At 52.1% G+C, this 25062-nt stretch overlaps 1 protein-coding gene across 1 annotated transcript; it reads right to left on the reverse strand.

Annotated features, from left to right (window-relative positions):
• Positions 1-368: 368 nt before the first annotated feature.
• On the reverse strand, positions 369-25053 carry POLR2A (RNA polymerase II subunit A). Its single transcript, XM_029579362.1, has 28 exons — positions 24967-25053; positions 22964-23096; positions 22553-22689; positions 21340-21513; positions 20490-20933; positions 20170-20390; positions 19605-19737; positions 19302-19426; positions 19001-19211; positions 18697-18906; positions 12371-12539; positions 12100-12194; positions 11745-11948; positions 11420-11642; positions 10721-10904; positions 10307-10478; positions 8611-8716; positions 7842-8047; positions 7528-7752; positions 7061-7307; positions 6768-6868; positions 6563-6667; positions 6282-6464; positions 5949-6152; positions 4865-5051; positions 4388-4501; positions 2817-2966; positions 369-2488 (listed from the first exon to the last, which is right to left on the reverse strand). Exons 1-28 carry the CDS (start codon positions 25051-25053, stop codon positions 1290-1292), a joined length of 5949 nt encoding a protein of 1982 aa, XP_029435222.1. The 3' UTR covers positions 369-1289.
• Positions 25054-25062: the final 9 nt, after the last annotated feature.

A 25062-nucleotide genomic window follows, 5' to 3' on the forward strand; every position in this document is an offset into this window, starting at 1 on the left:
ACACAAACCAAACCAACCGAAAATACAATTCCTCCCCCCCGCCCCCCCCCCCCCAATGTCGGCCGAGGGAAACATCTTGAGCTTGCAGCAGTCACTTAGCAAAATGGAAGCACCAGAGCGGATCAGAGCTGGGAGAGCCACAGAAGCGGGGCCCCAGCCCCTCTTCTCCTCCCCCAAAAAAACCCATCACACTCTGACTTATCCCGGGGCCTCTCAACGCTGCCATCGCTGGATGAACCAGATGTCGCCTACAGAACGGGTGAAGAACTGTCGGGGGGGGGGGGGGGAGAAGGGAGGTGATGCGGAATCAGGCGACAATCCTCCCCCCTCCCCCCCCAGGAGTTTTCCGATCCTTGCTGCTTTCTCCTCCACCGAAAACCCCGGGGGGGGGGGGGGGGTTTCTGTACCTCCCCCCACCCAGCCGATCCGGGAAAGGGCAGGAACGCTGCTTCAATCTGGCTCCCAAACCCCGTTACGCTATTCCATCTATTTATGAATATACAATATTCATCAGCTTACCTTAAAACCGCTCCTACAAACGTACTATTAGAAACCTTTTTCCAATATTTTCATACCTCTATGTAGTCTGTTTTTAACTGTGTTCTTCAAACACAATAGCAAAATAACTGTTAGCTAAGAAACACCTTATATATCACCCCCTGCAGATGAAGGGTGGGGGAGAGGCAGGGATGGGGGTTTCTGGGGACCTCTGCCCCCCTGCCACAGATTCAAGGTCCCAGATCCTAACACCAGAAAAAACAAACAACAAAACAAACAAAAAAAAAAAAAGTAAGCAATTAACGTCATTACAATTCCCTGGCCCTCCTCGCCCCCTTTTAAAATACAACCCCCTTCCCCCAAAACGGCCTCATCACAGCCCAACCGTGGAGTCTGACCCTGGTACAAACTGCAGATTGCTTTTTGATTTTGTCTTTTTCCCAGGAGGGTACACCTACTCCAGTCTAATAAAATATAAGTATTTACAGACAAATTAAAGGGAAAAGCAGCAGCCGCCCTCGTGGCTCCTGAATCCGGACGACTGGCGGTGCCGCACTGCAGGCAGTCTCTGGATTCCCCTGCGGGCACGCGCCGTGGAGGAGTCCGGGTAAGGCTCTCCCACCCCCTGTTTTTCGCACAGCAGGTCCTCGGGAGGGGCTGACCAGGACAGACGGGTTCTGGAAGGAGTCGTGGAAACGTCCCTCCCCTTGGGCGTCCGAGGGGCGGGGGGCGGCATTGGTTCTGCGCTGCCCCAGGCTCCCCCCCCCCCCCCCCCCGTGCTGCCGCCGGCTCTAGTTCTCGTCGTCGCTGTCGTCGGGGCTGATGGCCGGGCTGGTGAGGCTGTAGGTGGGGGAGGTGGGGCTATAGCCGGGCGAGGTGGGGGAGTAGGTGGAACCCTTGGGGCTGGTAGGAGAGTAGGTGGGGGAGGTGGGTGAATACTTGGGGGAGGTGGGCGAGTAGGTGGGTGAAGTGGGCGAGTACTTGGGGGAGGTGGGCGAGTACTTGGGGGAGGTGGGGGTGTAGACGGGAGAGGTAGGGGAATAGGTGGGGCTGGTGGGGGAATATTTGGGAGTTGTTGGGGAGTACGTTGGGGATGTGGGCGAGTACTTGGGAGATGTTGGGGAGTACTTGGGGGAGGTGGGGGAGTACTTGGGGGAGGTGGGGGAGTACTTGGGGGAGGTGGGAGTATACTCTGGAGAGCTGGGGCTGTAGGATGGGCTGGTTGGGGTGTACTTGGGACTGCTGGGGGAGTAGCTTGGACTGCTGGGGGAGTAGCTGGGAGAGCTGGGGGTGTAAGTGGGTGACTGTGGGGTGTAGCGAGGGCTGGAAGGAGAGTAGCTGGGGGAGGTAGGGCTGTAACTGGGCGAGGTGGGACTGTAGCTTGGAGAGGTGGGGCTATAGTTGGGCGACGTAGGTGTATAGTTAGGGGAGGTAGGGGAGTAAGAGGGGGAGGTGGGACTGTAGCTTGGGGAGGTAGGGCTGTAGTTGGGCGAGGTGGGGGTATAGTTGGGCGAGGTGGGGGAATAAGATGGAGATGTAGGGGAGTAGCTGGGAGAGGTGGGGCTGTAGGAGGGGCTGGTGGGAGAGTAGCTGGGAGAGGTTGGGGAGTAGCTGGGGCTGGTGGGAGAGTAGCTGGGAGAGGTAGGGGAGTAGCTGGGGCTGGTGGGAGAGTAGCTGGGAGAGGTGGGGGAGTAACTGGGGCTGGTGGGAGAGTAGCTGGGAGAGGTGGGGCTGTAGGAGGGACTGGTAGGAGAATAGCTGGGGGAGGTGGGGCTGTAGGAGGGACTGGTAGGAGAGTAGCTGGGAGAGGTGGGAGAGTAGCTGGGGCTTGTGGGACTGTAATTGGGACTGGTGGGGGAATAGGAGGGAGAGGTAGGGCTGTAGGAAGGAGAGGTGGGGGAGTAGCTGGGGCTCTGGGGTGTGTATCCTCCAGGAGACCGGGGCTCATAGGCTGGGGAAGTCGGGGAGTAGCTTGGAGACATAGCACCACCTAGTGGGGAAGAAAAAAAAGGAGAGAATTTCAATTTAAGACCAGCGACCATGGTCTTCCATTCAACAGCTCCATGGACGAATTCTCAGCACTGGGAGCTGAAGTCCTCTGTTTAGCCAACTCAGAGCAAGCACCAAGCACTCTGTTCACCTAGCGGTGCGACAGCCCCACCATGGTGTTTTGCTCCTGCTCTTACAGGGCTGACAGATCATGCCACACACCAGTCCTTGGGATTTGCTTTTGGTCACTGGAGGCCAGACTTGACCTGGTGACAGGAGGCCCAAATATCCTAATTCCCAAGCTAGAGGAACGAGGCACAGATACTCACCAGGAGAAGGGATGTAAGGACTGGATGGACCAGGGGAGCCCGGGGAACCGGGGGTGGGTGACCAGGCCGGAGAATAGCCAGGGCTGAACCCACTGGCATCTGAAGCAGCACTTGGAGAAAACCCGGCAGCACCGGGGGTCATTCCACTACCTGTGGGGGAAAAAACACAAGCATGCTTCCATCACTGAGGCCTCGCCTCCCTTTAAAGCCTTATGGGCCAACTAAGCCTGCATGTGAAAGCTAGGGGATTAGTGCAAAGAAAATAAAACATGAGGAGGTCATCTCATTATTGCTTCCTTCCCAAAAAACATGATCAATGCCTAGAGCACAGGTTCCCAAATCTGTCCTGGGGCACTCCCAGCCAGTGGGGTTTTCAGGACTTCCACAATGCCTATGGCAAGAGATTAAATGTGCATGATCTGGAGGCAGTCCAGGCCAATTCTCTCATGCACAGGCATTGTGGAGGTCCTGAAAACCCGACTGGCGGGGGTCCCCTCCAGGACACCTTCAGCAAGCAATGTGTGTGGTTTTATTTAATGGAACAGGAGTTTCCCCTGATTTCGGAGTGTGATGGTAGACAGCTGTACTGAACTACCTGGAAATGCTAATCAGTCCAGTGTCATGGTATTGCTTACATTTTCAGAAAGAACTTGCTGTTTAAGTTTCCTCTTCTTCAGTTAATCCCATTTCTAACCCACTTGGCTTTCTTCCACCCAATCATGGTCTCACTGTTTTAACTCTAAACCTTATTCATCTATCTAGAGCAGGGATTGTACTGCGAGTGTCTATAAAGTGCCGTGCATGGCTGGTAGCACTAGAGCAGGGATTGTACTGCGAGTGTCTATAAAGTGCCGTGCATGGCTGGTAGCACTAGAGCAGGGATTGTACTGCGAGTGTCTATAAAGTGCCGTGCATGGCTGGTAGCACTAGAGCAGGGATTGTACTGCGAGTGTCTATAAAGTGCCGTGCATGGCTGGTAGCACTAGAGCAGGGATTGTACTGCGAGTGTCCATAAAGTGCCGTGCATGGCTGGTAGCACCAGAGCAGGGATTGTACTGCGAGTGTCCATAAAGTGCCGTGCATGGCTGGTAGCACTAGAGCAGGGATTGTACTGCGAGTGTCTATAAAGTGCCGCGCATGACTGGTAGCACCAGAGCAGGGATTGTACTGCGAGTGTCCATAAAGTGCCGCGCATGGCTGGTAGCACTAGAGCAGGGATTGTACTGCTAGTGTCCATAAAGTGCCGTGCATGGCTGGTAGCACTAGAGCAGGGATTGTACTGCGAGTGTCCATAAAGTGCCGTGCATGGCTGGTAGCACCAGAGCAGGGATTGCACTGCGAGTGTCTATAAAGTGCCGCGCATGACTGGTAGCACCAGAGCAGGGATTGCACTGCGAGTGTCTATAAAGTGCCGCGCATGACTGGTAGCACCAGAGCAGGGATTGTACTGCGAGTGTCTATAAAGTGCCGCGCATGACTGGTAGCACCAGAGCAGGGATTGTACTGCGAGTGTCTATAAAGTGCCGCGCATGACTGGTAGCACTATGCGAATGACAAAGACGACAACCCACCAATGCTGGGAGACCAGGCCCCATAGGCCGGTGTAGCCCCCTGGTTCCATGGCGTCATTGCTGGGGACATGCCACTCATAGGGCTGGGTGCGGTGCCAAAGAACATACCAGTGGCTGTGGAGAGAACAGACGAAACATGTTACACAGATAACCCTACACGTTCTGAAACACTGGGGCCATCTCCCTTACTAGCCTCCACGTGTTGCCCCCCTTGACAGCTTTACAACCGTGGCTTATAAAATAAACTGGGGAACTGACTACGGAGGAAACTTTACACATGGGCTTGTCTGAAGGGCAACGTCCCAGAGGAGGTGAATCCTCCTCTCACAATCTAAACTGCTTTCTCCTCCCCCACAACCTGCAACAAACACCCAAACGCGGAGGTTGAAGCTCCTCCATTACAGTCACAGAAAGCTCACTGAAGAGGGATGAACCCCGCTAACATTACAGCCAGGACGTACGTATACAGGCACTTACGGCCAGCAGCCCCCAGGCCAGGAATGTTGGTGGGGATCTCCATGCCGTATTTGCACTTCTCGGCATCCAACAGCAGGTCAAAGCAGCCCGTGCCGGCGGGGGCCAGTTGGCCCAGCATGATGTTCTCAGAGACCCCCTTCATGGGGTCCGACTCCCCATGGGCTGCCGCCTCCATCAGCACGTCCACCTGAGGGGGAAGGAGCAGCCAGGCTTACACACACACACACAAGGGACACATCCCATCCTCTTCCCCGCTACCCGTGCAAGCCATTCGCAAACTGGGGGTTGCACAAGCATCAGCTGGTGGTCGCCAAGGGCATCTGCGTGGAGATTAAAAATAACTGCCCACAGTCAGCAACCCGGCAGCAGGCAGCAGAAGAAAAGCACAGGGCACCGAGCACGCTCGCCAGCACTACCCCGGAAATGCATCTTTCTTCCTGGCTTGCTTCTCCCCCTACAGCCGCCAACAGCCTCGACTTAACATGGAGGCCCCTGCACCCACTCTCCCCCGCCTGCCCAATCAGTGCCAGTACCAAAACTCATCGCTCGGAGGCAGAGGAGAAAATGGCCTGAGAGGAAAAGGATGGGGGACAGACGAGGATGAGGGAGATGAGAGGCGAGAGGGTGGAAAGTGAAGTGAAAGATGAGGGATGTAAGAGGATCAACTGGAGGATGTGAAAGAACTGAGCCAGGTAAGAGAAGATCAGCTGGAGGGAAGAGGCCGAGTGATTTCTGGCCCAGTTAAATTAATTCTGGTTGTCATCCAGGTGGCTGTGAATTAAGTACTAAATAGCAAACTGTTTAGGAAGCCTTGGCCTACATCAACACATCCATTCGCAGAGAGGACTAGCAAGACACAGACCACCTCCTCACTGAAGCCGCCACCTACACCAGCAGGATCCACTTGTGGGGAACAGCGGCAGGGTTAATGGAAGCCATCTGCAGGCATCCACATGCACAGCTCCTCCCGAGCAAACCAGGAGACCCCATCAACACCTGGCAAATCTTCGTAAATGCACGGGGCACCAGCACCAAGGACAACCCCTTCTCACCACCACCCCCCCAAAGGCATGGGAAAGCTTACCGTCTCCTCAAAGGAGCACTTCATGAGGGGCCCGGTGTCCTGCCGGTTCACGCCATGCCGGGTGATGGCCATCAAGTGGCCGCGACTGGTCATCGTGTCGCACAACAGAGCCAAGTGACGGTAGTTGACATAGGAGCCATCGAAGGAGATGACATGGTAGAGCTCCCGCTCCAGGGCCTTGCGCACAGCCTCAATGCCCAGCACCTGAGAGGAGAGAAAAAGGGACAAGCCCACAAAATTAGGCCGCAGTGCCAGGCAGGCAAAGTGCGTAAAGCCAGAACGTACAAGGCAGGCCCTGGCCAAGCGACCCTTCTGCCCTCCCTGGGGACTCACTGTGAAGATCTCCACAATGTCGTTTGAGGTGGTGCGCACAGGGTCCACATCCTTCTCGCTCAGCACCCGCATCAGACTGACGCCATCCGTCTCCAGGATCCACTCCTGCAGGGCCTTGAACTCCCCGTCTTCCGTGATTATGATTTTCTTCTTGCTGTCTGTCTGTGGCAAGTGCATGTACACCTAGAGCAGGGAGAGAGAGAGAGAGAGGGGTAAACACGAGCCAAATCCCTCGCGGCACAATTTTACCCCTCCACCAGAGCTAGGAGCCCGCGCCTCACCTTGCTAATCTGCTCTATGCCCTGCAGGGTCATATCCGTCAGCATGTTGGATTCTATACACCTCAGGAACACGTCGTCATCCATCTTATCTACGACCTCTTCCTCCTGGGAGGGGAGGGGGGTGGGGGGGAGGAAAGAAAGAACAGGACCGCTCAGCATCTCAGTGGCTGCGAGGGAAGCGGCAGTGCTGGCAGTGCGTACTCACATCCTGCATCTTGTTCTCATCGCTGTTCATGATACGGATGCGAAGGACCAGCTTCTCTGCGTTGTCATCGTTGAAAATGCAGTTCAAATCATCACCAAAACCTAAGAGGTGGGGAGGGAACATAGAGGGAGTGGTCAGAGAACATTGAACCAGATGCTGATCCTGCTTTCCCACCCACAGCCCAGGGATGCTGCTGCTCTGCTCGTCACTTCCACCTTCTTCGTCCAGTCTTCAATGGAGCGCTGCTTGCACCAAGTGATCCCCCGCCCCACAGAATTTTCCCATTTGCTCACCGGCATTGATTTTTTCAGCGATCTGTTCCATGGTGAGCTTGCGGTCGGTCATGTGTTTGCGGTCCAGCTCCACACGGAGTAGCCACGGCGAGATACGGGTCACGTCGAAGTCCGGCATCTCGTAGTAGACGTTTACCCACTCCTGGTCCTCAGCCACCACCGTATTCTGTGGGTTGGGGTCGTAGTAGATTGCCGTGTTGGCGGTGACCTTCCGCAAGGTCGTGTGCTCCAGTCTGCACAGAATATCCTGAGAAGAGGTGAAGACACCAAGCACTCAATGACTACACGGATGAGAAGTCTTCACAAATGAACTTTGGGGACCACAGGAAAAAAAAAAGGAACAGTTACATTTGCCCAATAAAGAGCACATCAGCTCAAACAATCCAGGCCTCTTTGTACAAGTTCACCAGCAGTTCCCACCTTGACCATGTCCCCAGATACTGGGGATCCCTCAATCCCGTCCTCACCTTGGCTCGTTCGGCGTCCCTGGCAGACTGCCCCAGCAGGAACACAGTCAGGGAGGGGGTCTTAGGTTTCTTGGAGATGTTGATCAACTCCTTCAGACGGGGGACTCCCAGGGTGACGTTCTTGGCTGACACACCAGCGTAGTGAAAGGTGTTCAGGGTCATCTGGGTGGCAGGCTCACCCAGGGACTGGGCAGCCAGCGCCCCAACCATCTCGCCAGGGTGTGCCTGTGGATGAATTGTGGGAGAGAAGGATTAAAAAAACACACCCCAGCCTCTCTATGCTCCTCCTCCTCAGTACTGTAACGCATGCTTACAATAGCCTGGTTGAACTTGGACTCGATTTCACCCAGCAGCCAGTCGAAAGCCTCGTTACTAAGTCGGAACTCCTCGATCATGCGCCGGCTGCAGAGCGTGGAGCGTAGATGGATGTTGAACAGCAGCGTGGCATTCTCCTGGGCCTGCCGGCTCAGTGGGTCGTCCCCGTTCACGATCACCAGCTTCTTGCTCAGGTCCTTCACACCTGCATGGAGATCAGACGGCATTTCTGAAGCATGGATAGAGCTGCGATGGCCACAGACTCTGGGTTCCAACCCACTGCTGATCTCACTGTCCCAGTGCTGAGAGCACAGAATTGTTACACCTGCAGACCAGGGGGCCTCCAAATCCCACTTCTCCCACCAATCTCGCTGGGTAAACCAGAGCTGCGATACGTGGAGGTGCAGGTCCCACCACCACCTCTTCTAAAGCTGCAGGCTGAGAACAGAGGCAGCAGGGCTCAAAAGCCTGCGACTCCCATTGATTCTCCTTGTGACCTTGGCCAAGTCACTATTTTCCGCTGCCTCAGATACTAATCCAGATTATGAGCCCACTGGGGAGAGAAAAATACCTACTCCACCCAATCAAACTTGCTTTGCGCTATCAATGAAAAGGTGCGAGCTAAATCCGAATAAAATACTCAAACCGTGAAAACCCAAGGAATTTAACCTCCCCTGCTGCTTGGTAAGGCCATAGGCTCTTGGTGCAGAAACTACCCGACCATGCACAGGACTCTAGTGGAGTGCAGAAACGCACAAGAAAACTCACCCTCCACTACTTTAATGGGGTGTAGGTCAGAGGGCACCCTGGGGTTAATGTGGAAAATCTTCTGCGCATTCCAGATCATCCTCATTAGATTGCAGGGCAGAACCACCTAGGGGGAGAAGAGATACCAGTGAGGATCGCTATATCCCAGACCCTTCCAAAGCAGACTCACAGCATCGAGAGAGTTTAGAGGAAAATTGGTTCTTACCTGCTAATTTTCGGTCCTCTAATACCACAGGATCAGTCCAGCAAAGTGGGTTTATGCATCCCTACCAGCAGATGGAGGCAGAGAACAAAACTTTCAAGCGCTGCTACCTATCTGAGCGTGCCACCTGCAGTCCCTCAGTATTGACCTATACCCAAGCCAGATATTAATCCCTCAAAACCCTTTCCAGGGCAAACAGGCTACCTAGGGTTGGAACCCCTAAACTGGAGCCCCCAATACTTCCAGAAACTCCAAAAACCAGTCTGATAAACTCTAAACTATCAAGCTCTCCTTAAAGGATCTCCCAGGTAAGGAAATCCAGTCTTTCGGTGGTGATCGGGTGGAATTCTGGACTGATCTGTATTACAGGAATAAAAATTACCTGGTAAGAACCAGTTTTACTTTCCTGAACATACCCAGATCAGTCCAGATAAATGGGACATACCTAGGCACCCTTAGACTGGGCGGACACCTGAAAGACCCGCACGCGGAACCACTCAAATGACGCATTCTCCTATGCCCTCACATCCAACCGGTAGTGTCTGGTGAAAGTATGACGAGAAGACCACACAGCCGCTCTCCATTCTCCTGGGGAGACAGTAACTGACATTCTGCCCAGGAAGCTGCCTGTGCTCTCGTACAATGCGCCTTCAGTCCCACTGGAATTTGGTGACCCTTACAAATATAAGCAGAGCAAATGGCTTCCGTCAGCCAACGAGAAACGGTGACCTTAAAGGCCTTATCCCTTTTCTTTGCACCACCATACAAAACAAAAAGGGGATCCGAACACTGGAAACCATTAGCGACCTTCAGATATCGCAATAAGGTTCTCCACACATCTAAAAGTTGCAACTCTCTGTCCTGAGGGGAATTTTTAGACCATTCCAGGAAAGCCGAAGCTCCACTGTCTGACTGACATGAAAAAAAGAGGACCCCACCTTTGGCAACGTATCTCAGTCTCAAGGGAATAGCGAGCTCTCATGTCATGGGTGCAGACAATGTGCAAATGGATTTCCTCAGCAGGCAGCAGTTGGATCTGGGGGAGTGGGAGTTGTCTCCAGATGCTTGGGATCACAAAAAAGGATCCCTGCAAGACAAAGCTTGCAACTCTGGATGAGCAAATTCTAAAACGTAACCTTTTCTTATCACACTGAGGACTCACTGGTCCTGCGTAATCTTTAGCACCCTCTGCCAACTGCTGGAGACAGAGAAATACTGAGGAACTGCAGGTGGCATTGGGGTTTATGATGCAGTGTCAGTGAAAATTTCTCTGTCGCCATCTGCTGGCAGGAATGCATAAACCCAGGAGTCTGGACTGATCTGGGTATGTACAGGGAAAAGGCACTTTTTCTCTTCCAAAAAACCTTGTAGTGCAAAGGCCAGAGCACAAATCTGGAGGCTGGTTCACCCAGATGATCCCGAGTGAGCTGGTCCTTAGACATCTTGCACACAGCAGTGCTGCCCCCCCATCCTCCCACCGAGATAACCCATTACCTTGCTGTCTCCAGTGGGGAAGATGACCCGCAGCACCTCACGGTCCTCCCTCATCTTCTCAAACTCGCTTTCCAGCTCATTCTGGATGTGGGCGTTGCTGAGAATGTCCTTCACCAACTCCTCCTGCAGCGTGCGGCGCAGGGCCCGCTCGTTAGTGTAATCAAATTTGAACCTGCCAAGGAGAGAGGAAACTGAGCAATTGACATCCCCAGTCCGGAACTCTTGGTGTGGTGGTGGGGAGAGGTCCCACGACTCAGGCTCATTAAATGATTTTGCCTACTAGATCCAATGTCACAAACGACAGACCAATAAGATCCCTTCCCATGCAAGGTCATGGAAACTCCCAGGACGTTCAGGATCAGTGGGTTGGGGAGGGGCAGTAGGAGGGAGGCTGGAACATTCCCAGAGACTCACTTTTTCTCAAAGGCCTTGTTGGAAGGCTTCAGCGTGGCCAAGTTCTGGAACTCAACACTCTCTCCGGCAAGGCCATCCTCACCATAGCGCAGCTGTACCACCTGGTTGATGGAATTTCTCACCGTGGCATCATACTTTACCATCACAGACTCCATAGACTTGATCAGACGCCTCTGAATGTAACCTAATGGAAAAGGAGGCTGCTTTGTTAAAACCCCAGCTTCTTACAGGTATCGGCTTCAAATCCTGCCCCCCCCCCCCCCCCCAATCTGGATTCTATTCTCCAAGAACCACCTCAACATGATCCCAAGCCTCAAACGGGAAAGGTGTCCAAGATGAAATGGGGAAGGGGGGGGGACTACTGACTAATACAGGAGATCTATGTGCTTGGAAGCAGGGGAACAGTCTCTGTCTACAGTGACCAAAAAGGGGGAGGTAATGCTTCTCATGTGCCACAGCAGAAGGGATGGGAGATCAGAGGCTTTTGTGATTAAGATGGGGAGGGTACTCATCAACCCTGTATCTAGATTCTTTAATATCCAGGGCTATCAGGAGATGTTTTAGTTAAGGGAGATTCAGCAAAGCAGAGTTTAGAGATACTTATGACCTCCAACCACAGATCCCTAAAGTTTCATAGCCCCTGCGTTTACCCAGCTCAATCCCCTTGCTCGCCGAGTGCTCAGGAAAGCCGCTGCTCACCTGTCTCAGCCGTCTTCACGGCCGTGTCAATCAATCCCTCTCTGCCTCCCATGGCGTGAAAGAAGAACTCGGTGGGGGTCAGCCCGGCCAGGTAGGAGTTCTCCACGAAGCCCCTGCTCTCCGGCCCGTAGTCGTCCTTGATGAAGTGAGGCAGGGTGCGGTGCTTGAAACCAAAGGGGATCCGCTTGCCTTCCACGTTCTGCTGCCCCACGACAGCGATGACCTGGGCAAAGGGACACGCACGAGAGAGGGTGGGGGGTCACAAGCCTTGCTGGGTCACTGAGGGGCTGGACTAACGTCCCCGCGGGCGGGCCCGCCTGCTCACCTGTGAGATGTTGATCTTGGAGCCCTTGGCCCCCGACACCACCATGGACTTGAAGTTGTTGTACTCAGACAGGGATTTCTGGGCAGAGGAGCCGGTCTTGTCTCTGGCGTCGTTCAGGATGCGGTTGACCTGGTTCTCGAAGGTCTGTCGCAGCGTGTTTCCAGGAGTGGGCTCGAGCTCATTGTTGTGTGCCTTCTCAATCACCTGGCAAGGGGGGGGGGGGGGGGGGGGGGGGGGGGAAGGAAAGACTTTGCTCAAAAAAAACAAAAAACACACAAACCCCCCCCAGACATTTATCCTTCATGGGTTACCCTTTTCACTTTGGCTGCTAGAGAACTTTCCCCTATCCCCCTACCTCTATCACATCTTGTTTGGCCTTCTTAATGGTGTTCTGAATGTCTTGGTAAGTCTTGGCGTCAGCGATGGAATCTCCGATCCCAATGGTGTGACCTGAAAGGGAGGGAGAAGACACTTATTAAAAGCTGCAAACTGCTGCTACGATGTAATGCACGGAAAAGGCATGTACCTATGCTGCAACCAAGGCCTATGTGATAAAGTACCTGAAGATGACAAATATTTTTGGTTTCCTAGCACTAAAGCTCTGTAGGATGCCACGAGGGACTGACCTTCAATCAGTAACCAATTGTTGATGACGGTCTGGATGTTGGAGTAGAAAAGGCGAGTGACATCGTGACCCATTTCCAAGTAGGAGATGTGGACCAAAGACCCAGCCGACGTCCCCAGGGACTTCTTGCACAGAATACCCATGATAAGCTCACCATTTTCCACGATGACCTACAAGAAGGCAGGGCATAGAGTGGGAAGAACCATCTTAGTTATGGTACATGGAGAAACTGTCTACCCTGTACTCTACAAGAAAGGAAAAGGAAAATTTGGTTCTTACCTGCTAATTTTCATTCCTGTAATACTGCAGATCAGTCCAGACAAGTGGGTTTTGCCTCCCCCCACCAGCAGATGGAGGCAGAGAACAAAACTTTGAGGCACTGCTACATAACAGAGTGCCACCCGCAGTCCCTTAGTATTGACCTGTACCCAAGCCATGATGTAACCCCAAAACCCCTTTCTCAGGCTAACAGGGAAAATTATAGGGTTAGAAACCCCCAAAAACAGGAGCCCAGAACACTCCCAAAAACTAAATCTGAAAAACCCAAACCTTGATCAACAACTGCCCAAATACCCTGAAAGGCAAACCAACTTGAACCACCAAATTGGCAAAAAAACCAGTCTTTCAGCAGTGACGGGGAGGGTCTCTGGACTGATCTGTGGTATTACAGGAATGAAAATTAGCAGGTAAGAACCAATTTTCCTTTTCTGAACATACCCAGATCAGTCCAGACAAGTGGGATGCACCCAAGCTCCCCTAGACTGGGCAGGAACCCGAAAGACCCACACGCAGAACTCTCTCAAAGAACGCATCTTCCTGCGCCCTCACGTCCATGTGGTAATGTCTGGTGAAAGTATGCAATGAGGCCCGCACCGCAGCCCTACAAATCTCCTGAGGCAACAGCAACGGACATTCTGCCCAGGAAGTGGCTAGCGATCTTGTGGAGTGCGCCTTAAGCGCCCCTGGAACTTGACGGCCCTTACAAACATAGGCCATGCAAATAGCCACTTTCAACCAACGGGAAATGGTAGCCTTAGAGGTCTTCTCTCCCTTCTTCCTGCCCCCATTCAGGACAAAAAGGTGATCAGAGCGCCAGAACTATTTGACAGCTCCAGATAATGCAACAGATTTCTCCTCCCATCCAAAAGATGCAGATCCCTGCCCCTAGGGGAATACTTAGACCACTTCGGAAAAGCCGGCAGGTCTACCATTGATTAACATGAAAGGACACCACCTTAGACCAAAAGGAGGGGACCATCCACAAGACAGAGCCCGTAACTCCGAAACCTGTATGGCCGAACAGAAGGCCACCAGGAACACGGCCTTCAGAGTCCAAGTCTTTGTCGTCGCTCCCAAAGGCTCAAACAGAGCCCCACACAAAACTCGCAAGATCAAATTAAGGCTCCAAACTGGGCAGAACTTCCAGACTGTAAGTCACAAATGCTTGACCTCTTAAGAAACAAACCACAGCCGGACGTGAGGCCAAGAACCTGCCTCGCCATTTGCCCCAAGAGAGCCCAAAGCTGATGCCTGAACGTGAACGATACTATAGGCAAGACCCTTAGCAAGCGCTATTGCACAAATTCCAAGATGAGAGGAACCTCCACTGACGGGATGCACCCGTCTCCGAAGTCACCAAGACTCAAACACCCTCCAGACCTGAATATATGCCAAAGTGGCAGGTTGACGAGCCTGGAGAAACGTGGAGATAACCTGCTCTGAATAACCTTCCAGGCAAAGCCGCCACCTCTCAAAAGCCAAGCCGCGAGACAAAAGTGTCCTCTCGATCCAAAAATATGGCGCCTCTTGCAGCGACTTTGATAGATGAGTCAGCCGAAGGGATCCAACCACCGCCAGATGCACCAGATCTGCAAACCACGGACACCACAGCCACTCGCGCGCTACCAACACCACATAACCGGGATGTTCCTCTATATGCCTCAGAGTTCGACCGACCAGAGGCCAAGGAGGATACACGTACAGCAGGATCCCCAACGGTCAAAGGTACACTAGAGCATCCAGGCCCACTGAAATGACCACTCTTCTGGGACTGAAAGACTTCTCTGTCTCTGCGTTTAGCCATTTTGCCATGAGGCCCAGCTGGGGGAACACCCCACCAGGCACAAATGCAGTTCCAAACCTCATGGGACAAGTCCCATTCCCCCGGGTTCAGTTGCTGCCTGCTGAGGAAATCTGCCTGTGCGTTTTCTGCCCCTGCGACATGCGAGGCCACTATGCCCTCGAGATAGCGCTCTGCCCACATGAACAAACACCGTGCCCCCAGAGGTACCGCCCAACTACTCGTCCTGCCTTGACGGTTGATGTATGCCACCGTTGTCGCACTGTCCGAAAATACGTGTCCCTCCAACTTGCGATGCTTGCATCCACCGTCTGTACTAGCAGTTATCTCCAAAGTCTTCTCCATCAGGGGATATAACTTCCCAACTTCCTGATCTTCTTAGGTAAAGGAAAGGCACTCGGGGAAGGGGGCCCCCCTCAGCCCATCCAGGAACGAGCTCACCCCCTCGCTATCCGACTCCTCCTGAGTCACTTTAACCCCCAATTCCTCCGAAATTCTCTCTCTCAATCTCAGACTACAGGGTTGCACCTCTACCATCTACTGGAGTCAGAGAAATACTGAGGGACTGCAGGTGGCACTCTCTGTATTGTAGCAGTGCCTCAAGGTTTTGTTTCTCTGACTCCATCTGCTGGTAGGGAGGCAAAACCCACCTGTCTGGACTGATCTGGGTACATTCAGGAAATTGGTTTTTACCTGCTAATTTTCAATCCTGGAATACCACAGATCAGTCCAGACTCCGGAGTTTTGCCTCCCTGCCAGCAGATGGAGACAGAGAAAGTTTTACTGACACTGCTACTTAACCCAGTGTGCCACCTGCAGTCCCTCAGTTTTGACCTGTACCCAAGCCAAGATGATAATCACACTAAAAACCATGAACACTAACTCCCGCAACAAGCAGGAGGATGGTGAAGTGTAACCAATTAGAAACTCACAAAACCAGGTAAATAAACAGCGTGGAGAAACCACCACCTGTGCATTATATAAACCATCAGTACGAGCAAAAGATTCCCCCCCCCCCACACAAAGGACAAGTCTCGGGCCTGTGGTATTCCAGGAACAAAAATGTGCAGGTAAGAACATTTTCTTTACCTGTTCAAATCCCATATCAGTCCAGACTTCTGGGATGTAACTAAGCTCCCCTAAACAGGGTGGAACCAAGATAGTCCGCTCGCAGAACGCACTCACCAAAGCCAATGGATGCCATTGCCCTGACATCGGAGCGATAATGGCTGGCAAAAGAATGCAGCGACCTCCAAGTAGCAGTTCTGCAAATTTCTTGTGGAGATACCTGCTGTGATTTGGCCCAAAAAGTTGCCTGAGAACACATCAAATGCGCCCTCGAGCTCTCAGGCACAGGTTGACCCTTGGACCACTCCATAACACAAAGAGGCGATCTGACCTACTGAACTCATTTATAACCTTCAAATACCTCAACAATGCACGCCTCACGTCCAAGAGCCTAAGCTCTCTTGCAGGAAGGAATCCAAATCCGGAAAAGCCGGAAGTTCCACAGTCTGACTAAGATGGCATGCCGAAACCACCTTAGGCAGAAAACTGGGCACTGGGTATAATGATACAATCGGCTGAAATTTGCAGAAACAGATCCTGACATGACAGTCTGGAGCTCCGAAATTCTCCTAGCCTTACAAATAGCCACCAGAAAAACCACCTTAAAAGTCAGATCTTTTACAGTTGCCCTCTGCAGTGGTTTTAAAGTCCCACACATTCCTCTAAGATTAAGATTCCAAGACGGACAAACCTTCCTCATCGGACGACGCAACAGATGCGCAGACAGAGGGTACAGTTGCTATCTGTACCCTTAGAGAGTTAAAGGCCAGACCCTTGGCTAAACCTTCCTGTAGAAACATCAAAATAGGTGAGAGAGAAGCTTGAAAAGGAGAGCACCTTGTTAGTGATACACCAAGACTCAAAGACCCTCCAAATCCTCAAATAAGCTAAGGATATGGAAGGTCGCCTGGCCTGCAAGGTGGTAACAGCCTCTCCCATCTCAAGCGTCTCCTCTTAAAAGCCAGGCTGCGAGACCAAAATATTGGGCCCTGGCAGACAAGAATCAGATGGCTGAACCTCAGTGGTCCAAATATGGCCATGTTGACAAGATCTGCGAACCGAAGCCAGCGAGGGCACTCCGGAGCCAGCAGCATCACATTGCGGGATGTTTCCCTATTCACCATATCCCTTTGCCAACGAGTGGCCATGGAGAGAACACAAAGAATGTCCTGGGGCTATGGCAAAACAAGAGCGTCTATGCCTTCTGCCCCATGCTCAGTCTGTAAAAACGAGATGCCTTGGCGTTCTGTCTTGTCGCCATTAAATCCATATAAGGAGAACCCCATTTTCTGCAATGGAGATGCATTGCCATTTGACAGTTCCCACTATCCGGGGTCTAGCTGCCTCAGACTGAGAAATTCCACCTGAACATCGTTCACTCCAGCAATGCGGGAAGCTGCTATCTGCTCAAAGGTGCAGCACCGCCCAGAGAATCAACTTCTGGGCTTCTGAAGGCACAGTCTGACTTTGGTGCCACCCTGCCAATTGATATAGGCCACTGTTTCACATTGTCAGATAGGACCTGCCCTGGCCAGTCACATTAACTGTGGTAGAAAGGCCGTCTCTAATCGACTGATAGACCATGAAGCCTCTTTCCTCTACCACTGGCCCTGCACAACTTGATCCTGACACACTGCCCTCTCAGCTCGAGAGGCTGACATCGGTGGTATCACCCAATCTGGAACTTCCAATGCCACACCACACTCCAGACTGGCATGAATAAGCCACCACAAAAGACTGTCCCTGTCTTCTCCCTTGAGCGGAAGGTGAAACTCCATCAATAACAGATTACAGCAGGAGAGAAAAGCCCTCTGAAGAGCGCGCATACGCATGAACGCCCAAGGAACCAGATTCAATGTCAAAGCCAGAGAGCCCAGGAACTGCAAATAGTCCCACACCCTGGGCACCGACAGCTCCAGCAGGCGGCTCATCTAACCCTGTAACTTCAACATCCTCTCTTCCATGAAGAATCCTCTTCCTGCCTGCATTATTAAATTGAGGCCCCGAGATACTCCAGAGTCTGAGAAGGAACAAGATGGCTCTTCACAAGATTCACCACCAAGCTCAGCGACTGCAACCGCCTTCTGCACAGACTGTCGACAGAGGCCCTCCGATTTCACCCAGGTGAGCCAGTCGTCCAGGTATGGATGCACAAACAAGCCCTCCCATCTCCAGGCTGCCGCCACTACCACCATCACCTTGGTGAACGTACGCAGAGTCGTTGCCAGATCAAACGGGAGGGTCCAAAACTAAAATGTGACCCTAGGATCATGAACCTCACAAACCGCTGGTGTTCCTGCCGGATGGCTAAATGCAGATAAGCCTCTGTCAGATACAAAGATGCCAAAAACTCCTCAGGCACTGCCATGACGACAGAACTTAGGGTCTCCATGCGGAAGCGAGGAACTTTGAGGGCTGCATTCACCTTCTTTAAATCCAAACTTGGGCAAAACGACCCCTCTTTCTTTGGCACCACGAAATAAAATGAAATACCTACCTGTTCCTCTGGAGGAACTGGTACTATAGCTCCAGATGCCACAAGCAGTCCACGGTCCCCTGAACACTGACCTGCTTAGCATGAGAAGCGCAAGGGGACAAGGAAAGCATCTCGAATGGGATGAGCAAATTCTAACGCCTAGCTGTCTTATCACACTAAGATCCGTGGTAATTGTGGCCCACTCCTCGTAAGAGCGCGCCAAGCAACCTCTGATGGCTGGAACCGACGAGCAGACTGTCCTCACTTCAGTCCGAGGACTTGAGAAGGTCTCCAACCACCAGACTGAGCTCTGACTGCAGTCTGTCTCCGAGGCCTCCGAAGAAACGTGGGCTTGGCGAAACCTCCTATTGTCTTGAAACAGTTTCGAGCAGGAAAAAACCTTCTGCCTTTTGGCCTATCTTCTGGCAATTTATGCACTTTGGATTCTCCCAGATGCTTCATCATCTGCTCCAGGTCCCTTAACTTCCAAAAGTTTGTTTTTTTTTCTCTCCAGACTGCAGGTTTTCCACCATCTGCTGGAGACCGAGAAATATACGGCAGTGCCAGTAAATCTTTGCCTCCATCTGCTGGCAGGGAGGTGAAACCCAAGAGTGGGGACCGATCTGGTGTATGAACAGGAACCAGAGACTCCTCGCAGATAAACCTGCAGAGAAGAAAGGAAAGTACAAATAAGGTAGGTTACCTTGGTATCTCCAGGGGAGATGTGCTTGTAGGGCCCGCTGTCCTCGTCATCGGGGTGGGTGCTGTGGGTTCGGATGCAGTTGATATGTCCAGGAATGATCAGGGAGAAGACCTGCTTCCCTGTCCAAAGTGGCCGAGGCTTCAGGATAGCAGGCTGAGGGACTTTGCCATCCCAGGTGGATAAGAACATAAGAAGATTCATCACCTCACCCTATTAAAAAATAAAATCAATCAATCACGTAGGGTCACCACCCCCCGCACATGCTCTCAAGTCTGGGGTGTTTAAAGTCTCCCCTGTGGCTCACCCTCTCCAGGAAGACATCTCGCTTGGTGAATTTACGGACGGCTGTCAAGGTGTCCTGCACAATGCCCATGACAGGCCGATTGGACTGGGGCGTGACAATCATCCTGGGCACCATGGCCAGCTCCTGGATCTCCGCCCGTGTCTCCAGGGACTGGGGAAGGTGGAGGTTCATCTCATCTCCATCAAAGTCTGCATTGTAGGGGGTGGTCACACTAGACATGAAAAACAAAAAAGAGTCAGGCAAGCAGGCCGCCATGCCACGGATCCGCCCGTGCCCTTGCGTGGGGATGCCGGGAAATTACCTGAGGTTCAGCCGGAACGTAGACCAGGGTAGAATGCGCACTCTGTGCCCCATCATGGACATCTTATGCAACGTGGGCTGGCGATTGAAGATGACTATGTCCCCATCACACATGTGCCGCTCCACCTGTAGAAAGAGAAGGGCTCCATCACCAACCATTGGCGCTCTCCCTTCACAAGCCAGCTATCCGTAGGATTTAGGCTGGGCCAAGATACACATTTCTCCTAGAAGCGAAAAGGGGGTAGGGAGTAGGGGGAAAGGGTCATGACTCCCAGATGTGAGAAGCAGACAGCTCAGTGCCCACCTTGTAGCCTATCTGTAAGTGCAGGTCACTGGGCTTGGGGTGGAAGCGCAGGTCAATCCGATCCCCATTGTCTCGGATGATGTACTTGGCTCCGGGATACTGGCTGTTTCCCCGGCGCACCAGTTCCTGCAGCCTGAGGATAAAGACACCCCCCAGAGACCAGGGGTCAGACAGTCACCACACTGAAAACAAAGTCGGGGGGTTCTCAAGGTCCCCCCCCCTGTTTTCTATTGAAGCTTGAGCACATCTCCTAGTGTTCTACCCATCAGGACCCACCCAAGGATTCGGGAGTAAGCGTTTGCCAATCAGTTTCCCCATCCTGCTACCCAGACAGTGAGCCAAAGCTCGAGCTCCGTTTTCTATAGCCGACTGCGGAAATAATAAATTCCAAGGCTGGCAATCTCACTTAGTACAGGCCTAGCCATTAACCATTTACATTTGATTTCTCGCTGTGTTCTTTAGGTCCTGAGTTACAACAAACCCGCCAATTGTGCAAAACGTCCTCACAAATGCAAAGATAACCATGCAACTCAGACCCCATGCCCGCTCTCTCCCCGGGTCTCACCTGTCGATGTTGAAAGGTGTGACAATTTCTGGGAAGGTCATGTTGGCAGCGATAGAGCGCGGCACGCCCACCTGATCGATGGCGAGATTGGGGTCTGGGGTAATAACCGTTCGGGCGGAGAAATCCACACGCTTGCCCATCAAGTTGCCGCGTACTCGCCCTTCCTTGCCCTTCAGCCTCTGTTTGAGGGATTTCAGAGGCCGGCCAGATTTCTGCATGGCCTGTGGAGGCAGTCAAGGTCCAAATTACACCTGGGTTCCTACAGCCTACACCCAACACAACTTACCAAGCCCCCATTCCCGCCCTTGATTCTCCCTTACCCTGGGCAGTCCTGGCAGTTCGTTGTCCACCATTGTGGCCACGTGGAACTGCAGCAGCTTAACGTCCTCTGCGATGACGTGAGCCGCCGCGCCATTCTGCTCGTTTCGTCGCAGCTGGTTGTTGATCTTCACCACATCAGCAAGTTTGTGCGTCAGGTCATCCTGGTTCCTGGCGGAGCCCTGCATGACAACGGCGGGCCGGACGGACAGGGGAGGGACTGGCAGCACGGTGACTATGAGCCACTCGGGGCGGGCATACTTGGGTTCCATGCCCAGAATAAAGCACTCCTCGTCCGAGATGCGTTTGAAGATCTCGTGCACCCGCTCGGGGCTGAGGAGGATCTTCTTCTCCTGCGAGTCCTCATTCACGTGCTTCCACTCCGCGTACAGCTCCAGACCCGAACGCCGGATGCGGGGCTGGTAGCGGCCACAGCCACCATGGCCCTAGGTAAAAAAACATTGGGGATTGGATTAAGCAGTGTGAATATGAATTATACCTGTCCCAGTTCACTATCCTGTTGTAGATAGTGTTATCATCTCAGCCGTGAAGGCCCAGAGAAGCTCCTCATGTCAGTCAGCCCCAGTGGTACCACTTCACATGTAATGCCATCCTCTGGCCCACCGTGCACCAAGAAGCTGGCACTACACAGGCATCACCAAGACGTTTCACCCTGCGGAGGCCTCAGGGAATGAACCTTCGAACACTGCCTCATCACTAAGGCAAACCCTTCATAGCAACGAATGCATGCAAGAGGAACATTAGGTGTGAAGCTCTCTGCCCCCTCTAATGCTAGAAGGTGGCTGAAGGAATGAATGCCCCTCCCCGTCCCGGGCTCTCCTTCCACCTCACCTTCTCCTTTGTGATGTCCTCGTCGCCTTCTGTCTGCTCCACCCCAAACTTGTTGTCCATCTCCTCACCGCCCTCGCAGATGTTCTTGCCTTTACAGAGATCATACACGTGGGTCAGCCGTTTCTTGGGCTGCCCCTTCGATTTGCCCAGGATGTCTTTGATCTTGGGATTGTTCTGAGGAAGGGAAGAGAGTAGAAGGAAAAATCTGTAAGGGCAGGTGCTGAGAAGGGGCTCCCAAACAAGCCAAGCCACTGAGTTGAGTGCACACAGACAGCATTTACAGAAACTACTAAATATGCAAGGCGACTATGGAAAATAGAAATTAAAACTATTCCAGTGGCACACTGAGGGGCCGATGCAATATTTGTGTCCAGAAAACGGGCGCTCGGTGTTGAGCACCCATCCTCCTAACACGCGCCCAGCCACCTCTTCTGGGCACGCGATGCAATATTTAAATTAAGGGTTGCCAAAAAAATACGAGGCATTAGGGACGTTTTGCGCGTCCCTAGTGCCTCTTTGGCATCAGCCCCCAGGAGACGTGGCTGTCAAGTGGGTTGGGAAAACAGACGCTCAATCATTTTCTCCCGCAACCGGCACAGACACGCACGAGATACACGGCCTGGACTGTGTATCTTGAGTGTATCTTGGGCAGCCAGAACTTTTTTCCACTAAATCTGCTCTCTTTGGTTCCTCCTACTTAGTATCATGAGGATACTATTAGGAGAAATCATATAAAGCAGGATCTGCTGGAGCCAGAGAAATACTGAGGGGCGCAGGGTGAGCACTCTCCTTATATGGGATACCCTTTCAGTTTTTCTATGGCTCCATCTGCTGGACAGGAGGCTCATCCCACTGTCTGGACCGATCCAGGTACGTACAGGGAAAAAGCAGGATTTTTTTTTTTTCAATGTGCCCTGGGCTGACGTAAAATTTGCCCCATTGCAATGGGCGTATTGGCCAGCCAGGAAATTTTTTGCATCACGGGGATTAGCTAATAGCCTCATTTACATGGGATGAGCGCTATTAGCTACGTGGTGATTTGGACGCGCTAATCCCCGTATTGCATCAGGGGTTATGGACGCACAACCAATCGTGGGTTAAACCATGCTCTCGCTGCTGCCCAGGGTATCGCATTGGCCCTAACTGGGCAAAGAACCAGTACCACTGGGTTACTGCATTGGATAAGGTCTTGACAGATGGGCCTGCCACTCACCGCGTCTACCAGCAGCTTGGAACAGAAGAAGCAGACGCAGCGGAGCACCTTCATGGTTTTGACTAGGAAACCGACATGAAAAACTGGCTTGGCCAGCTCGATGTGTCCAAAGTGGCCCGGGCATTCTGTCATGTTCCCTAATGAGTAGTAAAAAAAAAAAAAAAAAAAAAGGGCAAAGTTACAATAGACCTGAGGCACCACAGTCACCTTTCCCCTTCTTCCCCTGCAAGAAACCATCCTACCATCACAGCCTAATGAGATTCAGCTCACAACCTCTGTACGAGCAGTCGGAAAAGCCTGTTCCCAGAAGCTCTTTTACAAGAGCTAAGATACAAATTAACTTCACATATGCAAATACATCTCCTCCCCACCCAGTAAGAGACCTCCAGTCACCCCTTTCAAGCCCCTTACCTGCACATGTCTGACAGCGGCCTGTTCTCTCGATAACGCCCTGGCGGGGATCCATCAGTCCCCCAAGTTTGGGACGTCCGCCTTCCGTAGTTTCGGGGTACTTGATGCCTCCTTCTGTAACGGACATCCTTTTCTGGAAAGGGAAATAAAGAAGCCCCAGGAATAACACTCAGATCGGTCACGGGAATGTTAAGCACAGCTCCTAGGTTTATTTACCAGCCTTAGTAAAAATAGAGACCAAGAATAACCGAAGAAAAACTGCCAACTCTGGGCCTTCATATCCATAAGAGACCTTCATTTCAGTTTATTTCATTTTTCCTGGGAAATTTCAACGTCATGACCAAAAATAAAATAACTGACTGTATGTAGGCTTTGCACCTTCACCATCTGCTGGAGACAGAGAAATACTGATGGACTGTAGGTGGCACCTGAGGGTATAGGGCAGAGTCAATCAAAAGTTCTCTGACTCCATTTGCTGGAGGGGAGGCAAAATCCCAGGAGTCTGGACTGATCCGGGTACATACAAGGGATCAGTGAAAAAATGATTTGACATTGACATTCCCAGGAAAAAAATAAAATAAAAACTGAAAATCAAGGTCCCTAGATATCCACAATGAATATGCATGAGACAGACGTACATATTCATTGTGGAATGGAGGCAACACATGCCCATTTATCTCAGGCGTATTCACTGAGCATATCCTGAAAACAAGGCCAGTTTGAGGCTCTTGAGGAACAGAGTTGGCCACCACTGGCTTAGGGGAAAGAGGAAGGGGGGGGGGGGTGAAATGATGAAGCGATGCAGAACCTGCTGAGAACAGACAAAAAAAAAAGCAGGGGGCAGTAACCAAAAAATTAAGAATTGCAGAGGAGACGGAGCAGGAGAACAAGCAGCAACCCTAGCTGAGAAAAAAAAAGCCACATCAGGTTGCCACCTTCAGGACAAATCTAGGTTCTTGAAACCAGAAATATGGCTGACATCACATGGTACACCAATATCAGGAATTAAATCAGAAAATGAACATAGCACATACATCAAAATAAAGAGCCAGAAAATGCTTTGCTGAAAGCATACAACAAAAATATGCATATTACTAATTTCTCTCTACCAAAAACTCAGGAAGTGCATTCAACTATCTTTCCTTTCAATAAGTCTAAACCAGAGCGAAGCAGTAAACATGTCACCGTGTTTACTGAGACAGACAGAAGACACCCCAACACCCTAATAAGTCAAAGAGCAAACCCACTTATCAAACCCTAGCCACCCCAAATAGGTCAAAGGTGTTCCGATACCCAAACCCTTCGTGGGTCAAAGCATCCTCCCTATCGAATAGTGAAGTCACCCAATCATCTTTGGCTACCACTGGAGTCAATACACCAACCAGTGGGTCAAGGACATCACTTCAGCCCCCATAGGCCAAAACATTCCAGCCACAAATGAGCCCCTTCTACCCCATATGATAGGATTCAAGACACCCATTACACCCATAAGCTCCCCAAAACTAAACGTTGGCCATGGTTGGTGGGGGAGGGTAATGGGTGTCTTCACCCATTCATACGTTTGGGGAGGGAGGAAGGGAATGTTGGCTCTTTAAATGCTAAAGAATAAAAAGCACTGCATCCTCCCCAAACGTATGACAGGGGAGGGGGAGAAGACACCCTATCAAACCTCCCGTAGGATAAATAACACTTATACCACCTCCCCCCCCAAAACAAATAATGGATGAAAAAGTAAAAGACATCCCAAAATAATGGATCCAAAGGTAAACATGCCAGGCCATCTTCCCACTCCCCTTCGCCTGATCATGGCAGAGTAAACATGTCATGCCCATTTGCCTCTTCTCCTGTGGATCAAAAGCATCCCATCATGCCCACCCCTCAGGTCAAAGAGCAAAGATACCAACCCCTGGATCAAAGACAACCCAGTGGCCCTCCCCACCCCGGTGGGTCATAGGTCAAGGAGGCTATCCTCCCCATTGCACCCCCGCCTCGGGGCCACGCACCAGCTCATCTGGGCTGAGAACGCCGAATTGCACCCTCTTGATGGTGCGCAGCGGGCATGCGCTGTCGCCTGAGGGCGGGCCGTGCATCGTCGCGGC

Source organism: Rhinatrema bivittatum, chromosome 16 (assembly GCF_901001135.1).
Source record: "Rhinatrema bivittatum chromosome 16, aRhiBiv1.1, whole genome shotgun sequence".
Classification (NCBI taxonomy): Eukaryota; Metazoa; Chordata; class Amphibia; order Gymnophiona; family Rhinatrematidae; genus Rhinatrema; species Rhinatrema bivittatum.